Source organism: Salmo salar, chromosome ssa05, assembly GCF_905237065.1.
Source record: "Salmo salar chromosome ssa05, Ssal_v3.1, whole genome shotgun sequence".
Taxonomy (NCBI): Eukaryota; Metazoa; Chordata; class Actinopteri; order Salmoniformes; family Salmonidae; genus Salmo; species Salmo salar.
Genome location: NC_059446.1, coordinates 72,017,455 through 72,029,032, shown reverse-complemented (window position 1 = coordinate 72,029,032; position 11,578 = coordinate 72,017,455). Strand labels below are relative to the sequence as shown.

At 40.5% G+C, this 11,578-nt stretch overlaps 2 protein-coding genes across 2 annotated transcripts; one reads left to right on the top strand and one right to left on the bottom strand.

Moving 5' to 3' along the window:
• Position 1: 1 nt before the first annotated feature.
• Positions 2-3,463, bottom strand: LOC106576634 (lymphocyte activation gene 3 protein). The gene is made up of 8 exons (XM_014153881.2): positions 3,129-3,463; positions 2,838-2,970; positions 2,348-2,556; positions 1,844-2,104; positions 1,389-1,694; positions 938-1,195; positions 480-601; positions 2-377 (listed from the first exon to the last, which is right to left on the bottom strand). Exons 1-8 carry the CDS (start codon positions 3,172-3,174, stop codon positions 267-269), a joined length of 1,446 nt encoding a protein of 481 aa, XP_014009356.2. The 5' UTR covers positions 3,175-3,463; the 3' UTR covers positions 2-266.
• A 5,928-nt stretch (positions 3,464-9,391) lies between these two features.
• On the top strand, positions 9,392-11,116 carry LOC106576283 (39S ribosomal protein L51, mitochondrial-like). The gene is given in 4 exon segments (XM_045717747.1): positions 9,392-9,407; positions 10,190-10,217; positions 10,219-10,274; positions 10,635-11,116. Coding segments are annotated over 4 exon segments (288 nt in total). The 3' UTR covers positions 10,823-11,116.
• The last annotated feature ends 462 nt before the right edge of the window (positions 11,117-11,578 follow it).

The window sequence follows — 11,578 nt, the reverse complement described above, 5'->3', positions numbered from 1 at the left end:
GAAGTGTTTAGATCATTTTATTCTCAGTGATTCAATATATTACAAAAGTCTAATAGGTGGTTAAGGTGCTGGTAGTGAAAAATAAGGCATACATATACAAAATCAATCACATTTCAAATAAAAGATCAATCACATTTTTTTGGTGAAAGTAGGAAAGAAACTGCTACAATTGTCTGCACTGAATTAATATGTACAAATACCACGTAATCTCCCAACTGATCATAGACATGTCAAATGATTTCAAATGTCATATTGCAGAGTCTCCTCTATTTGGAGATCTCATCTTCTTTCACTCTGTTCCTCTCTCTGTCCTCTCTCTCATTAGCAATGGTGTGAACAATGTTCTCCAGGGCAGGGTACAGCAGGATCAGTTTGCGCTGTAGAGGAGATTAAATAAGTATTACACAAACCTTTTAAAAACGTATTTTCCATGTCAACGTGGATTTAAGGAAAACACACACAGCTGTAGTTGAACGTACCCTCCGATAGTTCCTGTACATCTGCACCAAGACCAACAGCAGCACCAAGAGGAAGAAACCCAGGCCGGCTACCATGGCAACATTACTGGAAGAACCTGTCTCATTATCTCCCATCAGACCACCTGATCAACCAAGACAGAACAAGGATCCATTTTAGCTTACATTTGAGTCATTTAGCAGACGCTCTTATCAAGAGCAACTTACAGGAGCAATTAGAGTTGAGTGCCTTTCTCAAAGGAACATTGACATATTTTTAACCTAGTCGGCTTGGGGATTCGAACAGGTGACCTTTCGGTTACTGGCACACTTCTCTTAACTGCTAGGCTACCTTCCACCCCTATGTCTAATTATGACACATTTTTTACATTTTGCTGATATTTGTTGCATTTGAATTGTGTCTGCATCTACCTAGATCCATGCAAATAGACAGTAAATCAAAGTAGGCAAATAGGACTTACTCATCAAATGTAGGTGGTATGTCACGCTCCCCAGAGCTCCTTCTTTCCCGTGGAATCGACAAGCCCATTCGCCAGAGTTCCTGTCTGTCACTCTGTTGATCCCCAGGACCCTCCCTTTCTGGACGGAGCTCTCTGATTGGGTGCCATTCAGGTCATAGGTCACTCGGACCCACTCGTATTCAGTGACCTCGCTGGCATCGCTGAGGTGACAGGTCAGTGAGACTGGGGCCTTCTGGGTAGACGGTGAGTTGCTGAGCACTGAGTAGAGAGAACACACAGGATCATCATTAGCATTGTGATTGCTAATTCTAAAGCACCATTTGCCCATCTCATCTCAAACATTTACCTTAAATGTTTGCCATTTTGCAGAACGGGGCAACTCACATTAGGCATTCAAATGAGGAGACTGCTACAATATCATACCATCATCCATTTTCTATGCCTGGCTCACCTTGGGCAGTCACCAGCTGCATCTCCCTGGTTACCCGGCGCCCCTCCACTGTCCCTGAGCACCTGTACCTGCCCCCGTCCCCCTGCCCCACTTGCCCCACACCCACAGACCTGTCCCAGGGAGGGAGGGACAGCAGGGAGGACAGGTTGAAGGAGGGAGGGAGTGGGAGAGCAGAGCCAGAGGTGTCCAGTCTCTCCCAGGCTGTGTCTGATGGGGTGAGTCCAGTGGAGAACACACAGGGGAGGGTGACAGCAGACCCCACCTCAGCATACACCTTGGCACTGGCACTGAAGGGGTTAACGATACCTGAGCGAGAGAAGAGACGGGGGAAGACGATGGATAGGAGAGAAGGGAGAAAGACATAGGAAACTTAATATTAACCGTCTTCAATATATCAGCTGCATTTGAATGTTTTATTCCTTCCAAACATGACATCACCATGTCTGAGCCCTCACCTCTCACTGTCAGGGCCGTGGTGGCCTTCCCTTGTTTCCTCCCTTTATGCATTACACAGCTCCAGTTACCCATCATGCCTGCAGATGCTTTGCTCTCCAAAACACTCGCCTGGTTCTTTGAAAGGACATAATCTGCACTATCAGGGTAAACTCGCTTCTCATTGAGCATCCAGCTCACTGTCGCCTCCTGTGGCCATGGAGAGACACTGCAAGTGATGGTCATTTTGTTGCCCTCCACTGGAGCAGGTGGGGAGATGGATACTGTGAAAGAAAGACATGGGTAAGTAAGAACAATGAGATGTTAATCATATTCACAGGTTTATGATATATGTGACTGTATGATAAACAGCAGATAAATATAGTTATACCTTGTTATTACAGCATCTAAATATCACTTTAAAATGACTGTAAATATCACTTTAAAATGACTGTAAATATCACTGAAAGTTCATTTAATAGTCCACACAGTATTTCATATAAGTTACTGTTATTTTAGCTCCTTACCTTTGATGACCCTGAGGAGGATCCTCTTAGAGAGGATTTTCTCGCCATCCTGCACCGTGCAGGTGTAATTTCCGCTGTCCTCCTCCCTCACTTCCTTTATGTACAGGCTGTAGTCACCAGCTCCAACCTCTGAATGGGAGCATCGAAAACGCTGGGCAGCTCCTATTCCCCAGTGCTCCAGTCCACTCTTTCCCTTTCTCCATACCGTCCTGAGAGAAAGATAAAGAGATGTTAAGTTTGAAACATGACACTTGTATTGTACAGACATACAGATCAATGGCAATGCATTGCTATGGTCTCCTATAGAACACTTTCAATACAGAAAAATGTATTAAGAGATCAAGAGAAAGAAAGACCAGGATAGAGAAAGATGAAAAGGGAATCTTTGAGGATATTGGCGTCACAGAGGTAGACAGAGACAGAGGATGAGAGAGATGGATAGGGAGAAGGAGAGCATGAAAGACATGGACCGAGAGAAAGGCAGTCGTACCCCTTAAGGTCCTTGCTCCAGAGGACGACGGCTGCAGAGGTGGAGGGAGGGCGACACACGCAGGGTAACACTGCCTGGGACCCTGCCTCTGCGAACATCTCAGTATACTCAGATAGACACTGACACCGACCCCCTGATCAAACACACATACTGTATGAATACACACACATACCCAATCCTCCATCCATAAGCACACATAAAAGCATGTTATAACATTTCTTTATATCAGTTTAAATTGAAACACATTTTAATTTAAAAAACAATGACTACAGACCATCTGTAAGATCTCACCTGTCCCTAACAGCGATGTTCCCAAGAGGAGGAGAATCTGCCACATGGTCTCTTCTCTTTTTTCCTTCCTTCTGAAGTTTTGATCAACAGATTGTTGTTGCAAACCTAGCTTAGTATTTTCTCTCTGTGTCCCTCTTTGATCTCTCTGCTGTTGTGTGTGTTTCTGTCAATTGGGGCTGGGTATATAAAGGCCTGTAGGTGTGAGTTGTGGGAAGAGGGAGGTGTCAAAGCAGGTAGTCCCTCTCCTGGTCATGTGACATGAGCAACGAGGCGGTCTTTGATGCGGTTTGTGTCAGTCTCACTGACGCAACATGGAAACTGTCAGCCACACAAACAGGGAATCCTACATGCTCCCTCCCACGGATTCTCTTTCTCTCTCCCCACCTCTCTCTCTCTCCCCCTTCTCTTTCTCTCTCCCTCCCTCCCCCCTCTCTCTCTCTCCCCCTTATCTTTCTCTCTCCCTCCCCCTTCTTTCTCTCTCTCCCCCTCTCTCTCCCCACCTCTCTCTCTCTCTCTCCCCCCTTCTCTTTCTCTCTCCCTCCCCCTTCTTTCTCTCTCTCCCTCCCCCTCTCTTTTTTCTCTCTCTCCCCTCCCCTCTCTCCCTTCCCCCCCCAACTTTCTCTCTTTTTCCCTCCCCTCTTTCTCTCTGCTCAAGTTCTGCAAAGTTGAATTTGATCTGTTACTCTACCTTTAATTACCTTACAGGTACAGAGTGGTATAAAAAACATTGTATTACAAAACATAAATCATATCATCAGAAACATACAGTACTGTAATACACAGTATTTATATATCCATTGACAGAGTGACCCGTTCATTTTAACCCTGCATTTAGTGTATCTATTGTATTTCTACTCAGTGGAACTTACAGGAAGCTCAGGGTTGCCGAAAGTGTGCACAATCTAACCACTGTATCCTTCCACATTGATCAACATGCAGTTCTCACTGCTGTATGTTACCAGCTCACCAGCATACATGGGAGGACAGGGCCGGTTCCAGTAATGCAAGTCATTGAATGGTGGTTGGCTTTGTTTTGATGGAGAATACATGATGATGATGATGATGATAGTGACTTACATCTCCCTTTACGTCCATTTCTTTCTCGCTCTCTGCCTCAGTCATACAGGGCTATTCTGAAGCTTAGGGACAATATTTGAGTTTATAGTATCAGGTTCCCATCATACCAACTATACTGCTCTATAGTTTCAGACAGACCGACAAACAGATAGATGTTAGACAGACAGATAGATGTGAGACAGACAGACAGATAGATGTGAGACAGACAGACAGATGTTAGACGGACGGACGGACAGATAGATGAAAAAAAGTTGTTTGTGTTCTTGTAGCAGCCATATTTTCCCCTGGTTCAGACAGTAGTGAATCTCTCTGTGCTGGATACATCTTTTTATCTCATCTATCAACCCCCTCCCCCACTACTCTCTTCAAAACCTCAAAACATTTCCATGTAAACCTGTTGAAATCACAGGCTGTGTGTTTTTGGCCCACATTTGGTGGCTCAGTGAGTACATTGGGACCACAACCCCCACCCCCTCCTTCTCTCTCTTTCTTGCTGGCTTTCGGGGTCTGTGAATCAGATTCGTGAGGTGGTCTTTCCTCCTGCTGATCTTTAAATGTACATACTGTATTTAAATACACAGTTAGGCAGTGATGAGGGAAAGTCTTAAACAGACAGATGCCCCTCACATGGAAACAATAGATGACAATGATAATGAAAAAAAAACCTACAGTATGCAAATCAACATGAAGTCGGAAAATATTTCAACTAGATATCTTCAGTAGAAATGTTTCAACAGGATAACTCATTTGTTCCTCTCTCTCATCACGTCACATCACTCAGTCTCGACCTCAATCCAGCACACTAATGTTACAAAACTATAGGAATTGTTCAAATCACTCTTAATTGTGCATAGCATTTTGATGTTGAATTTGTATTTTAATTAGCATTTTGTGTTTGGTCGATTTAAACTGGGCTCATATAGGCATACATCAAATAAAACAAATCAAACTTTGAGCTGTGAAATATTTCAATACACTTCACTTCAGTTGACAGTGCACCACTGAATGAAATTGAAATGAATGAATGAAATTTGATTTCGGTGTCAAATTGTCAGTTGGAAACCCATTAATTGACACATAAACAAACATTACAATAATTCACTGTGATAATTCACTGATAATTCTTTGTCCGGTGTTCTCTGCAGTGCGCATCGCATAAAGAGTAAAAAAAAAAACATCATAGTAAATAAGGTAATCCAAACAATAATTATATCCCTAGAGCAATTACAACTATACATACATACATATACAAACAAATAAATACAGAAAAATGAAACAGAAGGAATTTGAACCCAGTCTGACTTTTACTGGCAGCTGAGAGGAGGCGGATGAGCGATGAGATAAACTAGATTCTGTCTGCTAAAAGGATGTACAAAGCCTTCAGAGAGTATCACACCCCTTGATTTATACCACATTTTGTTGTGTTACAAAGTTGGATTAAAATATATTTTATTGTCCTCTTTTTTTACACTGATGTCAAAGTGGAAGGAAAATTCTAACATTTATAAAAATAAATATGAAAAATAAAACACTCATACAGTATATCTTGATTACATAAGTAACCCCCTGAGTCAATACATGTTAGAATCCCCTTTGGCAGAGATTACAGCTGTGAGTCTTTCTGGGTAAGTCTCTAAGAGCTTTCCACACCTGGATTGTGCAACATTTGGCCATTATTCTTTTCAAACTTCTTCAAACTCTGTCAAATTGTTTGTTGATCATTGAATATGTTTACATGAACACAAATAATTCGATATTAAACTGATTATGGCAGTAGGCCGAGTATGGCAATAGTCATGTAAACACTTTAACCAATCAATCAAATGTATTCCTAAAGCCCTTTTTACACCAGTAGACGTCACAAAGTGCAATACAGAAACGCAGCCACAGGACACCAGATAAGACAGGATAATTATACCAGATATAAAAGACATAGATTATCGCAGCATAGATGCCTGGAGGCTGAGGCAGGGAGGGGGACACTGTTTACAGTGCATTAAAAAAGTATTCAGACCCCTTGACTTTTTTCAAATTTTGTAAATGTTTTAAACAAACTATTATATTAATCTGACTGTCCATGCAACTGTACTCATTGCTAGACAACCATTTTCAGGTCTTGCCATAGATTTTCAAGCAGATTTAAGTCAAATCTGTAACCTGGTCACTCAGGAACATTCACTGTCATCTTGGTAAGTAACTCCAGTGTAGATTTGGCCTTGTGTTTTAGGTTATTGTCCTGCTGAAAGGTGAGTTCATCTCCCAGAGTCTGGTGGAAAGCAGACTGAACCAGATTTTCCTCTAAGATTTTGCCTGTGCTTAGCTCCATTCCGTTTCTTTTTTATACTAAAAACTCCCCAGTCATTAACAATCACATACCCATAACATGATGCAGCCACCACTATGCTTGAAAATATGGAGAGTGGTACTCAGTAGTGTGTTGTGTTGGATTTGCTCCAAACATAATACTTTGTATTCAGGACAACAAGTTAATTGCTTTGCCACATTTATTTTGCAGTATTACTTTGGTGCCTTGTTGCAAACAGGATGCATGTTTTGGAATATTTTTGTTCTGTACAGGTTTCCTTCTTTTCACTCTGTCAGTTAGGTTAGTATTGCGGAGCAACTACAATGATGTTAACCATCCTCAGTTTTCTCCTGTCACAGCCATTAAACTCTGTAACTGTTTTAAAGTCACCATTGACTTCATGGTGAAATCCCTGAGCTGTTTCCTTCCTCTCCAGCAACTGAGTAGGAAGGACGTCTGTATCTTTTTAGTGACTGGGTGTATTGATACACCATTCAAAGTGTAATTAAGAACTTCACCATGCTCAAAGGGATATTCAATGTTTGCTTCTTTTTTTTTAAATTCAGGCTGTAACACAACAAATTGTGGAAAAAATGTAAGGTTGTGAATACTGTATATGACATTTAAGGCACATTTTTCACGTCCTGACCAGTATAAGGGTTATTTGTTATTGTAGTTTGGTCAGGACGTGGCAGAGGGTATTTGTTTTATGTGGTTCGGGGTGGTGGTTTATTTAGTAGGGCGTTTTGATTAATTATTTCCGGGTTTTTGGGTAATGTTCTATGTTTGCATTTCTGTGGTCTCTGGTCTTTTGTATTTCTATGTCTGGTTTATTGGGGTTGGACTCTCAATTGGAGGCAGGTGTTTTCTCGTTGCCTCTGATTGGGAGTCCTATATATGGGTATGTGTTTGGTGTAGTGTTGTGGGAGATTGTTTCTTGTTTTGCCTGTGTGAGCATGACAAGACTGTTTTGTTGTTCGTGAGTTCTTTGTTTTGTTATTTTGGTGTTCTCTTTATTTAAAAATAAATAACAAGATGAGCATCCACATTCCTGCTGCGTTTTGGTCCTCTATTCCCGATGACAACCGTTACAACATTTTTCTCTCTGTTCAGCAGATTTTTAATCCAGACGTTGAACCTGAAGGTCTACAGTTATCTACAGTACACTCAGTGGTGGAAAAAGTAGCCAATTTTCATACTTGAGTAAAAGTATAGATTTCTTAATAGAAAGTTACTCAAGTAAAAGTGAAAGACAGACAGTAAAATACTACTTAAGTAAAAGTATAAAAGTATTTGGTTTTAAATATACTTAAGTATCAAACGTAAAAGTTTAAATAATTTAAAATTCCTTATCATCAAAACAAAAAGTATTTGTCACATGCATCGAATAAAACCGGTGCAGACCTTACTGTGAAATGCTTACTTACAAACCCTTAACCAACAATGCAGTTAAATAGAGTTAAGAAAATAATTACTAAATAAACTAAAGTAACACAATAAAATACCAATAACGAGGCTATAGTGTATATATAGGGGGTACAGGTACCTAGTCAATGTGCTGGGGAACAGGTTAGTCGAGGTAATTGAGGAAATATGTACATGAACAGAAGGGGTAAAGGGGCAAAGCAGACAGATCAATGTTCTTGTTTTAAAATGTATGGATAGCCAGGGGCACACTCAGACATTATTTACAAAAGATGCATTTGTGTTTAATAAGTCCGCCAGAGACAGTAGGGATGACCACGTGTTCTCTTGATAAGTGCACGAATTTCACCATATTCCTGTCCTGCTAAGCGTTCAAAATGTAACGAGTACTTTTGGTTGTCAGGGAAAATGTATAGAGTAAAAATTACAATATTTTCTTTAGGAATGTAGTGGAGTAAAAGTTGTCAAAAATAGTAAAGTACAGATACCCAAAATAACAACTTAGGTAGTACTTTAAGTATTTTTACTTAAGTACTTTACACCACTGAGTACACTGTGTGTGCAGAGAATAATTCCGAAAAGCCAGTTATGTGGAACAATGATACACCGGGCTGTAAAGTCTCAATAAATGCAGCTATTCTTCTCTCAAACTGTTTAGTTTGAATGTTTTGGTTTTTAAATGTTTTGGTTTTTAAATGCATTTAATTTATTCAATTTCTTACCTATCCACAATAATTCATATCACAAGTTATTATTGATAGGCTATCTCCTCTGCCATATTACATGAGACATTCTTTATATAAACATTCCAAAATGGCCTTTCCTATACATTGCACTTGTGCAAATGTTTTGTAAACCCGACCCGTAAATTTACCAAAATCATGCGGCATCCTGCAATATTATCATAACATCTGGGCGTGCATGAGTATCAGAAGTCAATATAGTTGTAGGGCCATCAATGGAATGTTGTTATATTTTTTGTAATATGTGTTTTTCATTTTTATTTTCCGCTGAAGGACACTGACGTCAAAGCAGAACTGAAAATCAGACCGAATTAATTTCTGCTGCGCTTGCTTCTTTGAAACAGACGCCCATTATTCCATTCAGCTGTTTTTGTTATAGTAAGACTGAAACCATCACAGCGTGTCTTCTAGTGTTTATGCGTATGTGGTGGGTGAAAATGTATGAAGTGAATGTATCCACCTAGTGGATAAAATGTAGTCTACAGTAGTTCAGTTTGTAGACCTAAAAAAATGAGAGCCCTATGAACAGATAATTGTTGATGCGGATGTTTAGGAGTTGTACGTTAAATGCGCGTTGCATCTTGGGAATAGTAGTAAAATGGAGGTGCCCGTTTGTCATGCATGACTTTATACATGTCGAAGCTTTAAAACGTGAATTTCGATTGTCTTTGATTTTATTATCATATTAGATTGACGAATACAAGGTCATAAAGATGTGCAGCGCTTCGGGTAAACACGGCATTGCCTGTTTGCTACGCTAGCTTAGCTAGGTCAACTTGTAGGCAAAGAGGAACAGTTTTATTCTAGTTTACGTTACCTCTTGTTTCTGCAAATATTGTACAAAATATTACATTAGTAGCTAGGTAATGTTACTAGGCTGCAGCAATATGTTGGTCGTGTAGCTGTGTGTGCTGTACTGTACCACTTCTTATTTAGTTAGCTAACGTTAGCTATTTTACCTTTCCAGAATGATTGACGACCTCTGTGTATTTCAGGTGAGCTATGTCTCTGTTGAGAGGGTTGCTGAACGCTTGCCACTCCACACAACCAGACAGATAAGCACTGGTAGGTAAGATTAGCACTGGTAGGTACATTGCGATTCAGATGGAATGTTTTGTAGCTGCGGCAGGTAGCCTAGTTGTTAGAGCGTTGGGCGAGTAGGCGAAAGGTTGCTAGATCGAATCCCCGAGCTGACAAGGTAAAAATCTGTCGTTCTGCCGCTGAACAAGGCAGTTAACCCACTGTTCCTAGGCTGTCATTGTAAATAAAAATGTGTTCTTAACTGACTTAGTTAAATAAAATACAAATTTCATAATGATAGGCCTATTTTGCCACACTTTTCCAACCAGGGCACTGTGAATTTGATACGTAATGTGTATACTACAAATAGGTGTCATACAATCGTTGTTTATACTGTAGTATTACAGTCATTATTATAATTATTGTCAATTAAAGTCTATTGGTACTGAATGTAGCCCAGCTAATGAGATCAAAATGTGTGTGCTGTCCAGTCCGTATGAATGCCATTCCTGAGCTGAAGTAGGTGGACTGAGAAGAGGAGCATGTTTGGGGTTTATGACAACATAGGAATTTTAGGTAACTGGGAAGTTATCAGTTTCAAATCATAGCTCATTTGACCTGATGTCAAGACATTGAGTTGACGCATAACTTTCATATCTTTATGAAAGTGCTGCCCAGTCTCTTGGGACTCAAACCATTTCAGCAACATGACACTGTCCTCTGGACTAACTTAAAATCTACTCTTGGTTACCAGGCAGATATGAAAATGGACACATGCTGAAAATGTCACTTTTTCCCCCTGCTAAAAATGTCATGTAAGGCTTCTGCCATATTGCCAGTTGATACAAAATGGTACAGTGCTGTCTTTTTTGGGGTTAACCAAAACACACACACACTGCTATAACAGGCCTTACATCTCTAACGTGTTGTCTGTAGGTGACTTCAAAGCCCACCCTAAGGACCTGATTGTCTGGGTGAAGGGTTTCCGTGGCAACGGGCTGCAGCGTCTGATGAGGAAGAAGAGGATGGTAGGAGACAGGATGATGACACAGGACAAACACGACATGGAGAAGAGGATCTGCTTCCTCTATCGACACTTCAACCGCTTTGGGAAACATCGCTGATCTGGGACTGAGCGGTCTGGCTAACAATGCTAAACTACTACTGTACTAACAACCTGCCCACTGGACCACATTCAGACTCTAAAGAGAGAAATGTGCACTACTCAGTTATGCCACTTAGATTTATATCAGCCTAAATTAACACGCAAAACTGTAAAATACATGTTTTGAACCATTATGAACTCCTAGAAGTGGAAATATATACAAATGTGTGATGCTCTATGGTCTGTAAATATCACATTGGGGACTAATGTAAGTATTGTTGTGGGTATGATAATAAACAGAAACTTGTCATTACATTTGAGTGATTTTATTGTAAGGCCGCATTAGTATTTGACCTAAAGGTAGTTAGTCATTTTGACCTAAATTGTTGATCCATGTGAATGTGCCAATAGCAGTTATTTATAAAGTTATATATTCAATAATCAATCAGTTGACCAGATATTAATTTGACTAAGCATTCTCCATATTAACTTGCCCCACGGCCTGGCTAGGACGTTTTCAACGCAACCAACGGGGCTATATTGCTCCATACCGCAGCTCACTGCTATGCAGTAATGTTCGCACTGCCTCCAATCTCGCTTTGTATTCATGGACTAAAGAGGAATAACCGAGTTGTGGTCATGATGAAACTGGAATAAATCAAACATTGGGCCAGATGGCTATTATAATATGGAGAGAGTAGTCTATAACTGGGGGTTAGTGGGAAGCCTAGTCGTCCGGGTAGAGAAAGGAGCACTTACAAGCCGGAGCACGTGA

What these genes read in the sequence shown, in the direction of transcription:
- LOC106576634 (XM_014153881.2), bottom strand. Translation starts at nt 3,174, where the DNA reads ATGTGGCAGATTCTCCTCCTCTTGGGAACATCGCTGTTAGGGACAG. An exon ending in CACGGCCCTGACAGTGAGAG is followed by an intron (nt 1,695 to 1,843) that starts GTGAGGGCTCAG and finishes TCTCTCGCTCAG; the next exon opens with GTATCGTTAACCCCTTCAGT. An exon ending in ATACCACCTACATTTGATGA is followed by an intron (nt 602 to 937) that starts GTAAGTCCTATT and finishes TTGGTTGATCAG; the next exon opens with GTGGTCTGATGGGAGATAAT.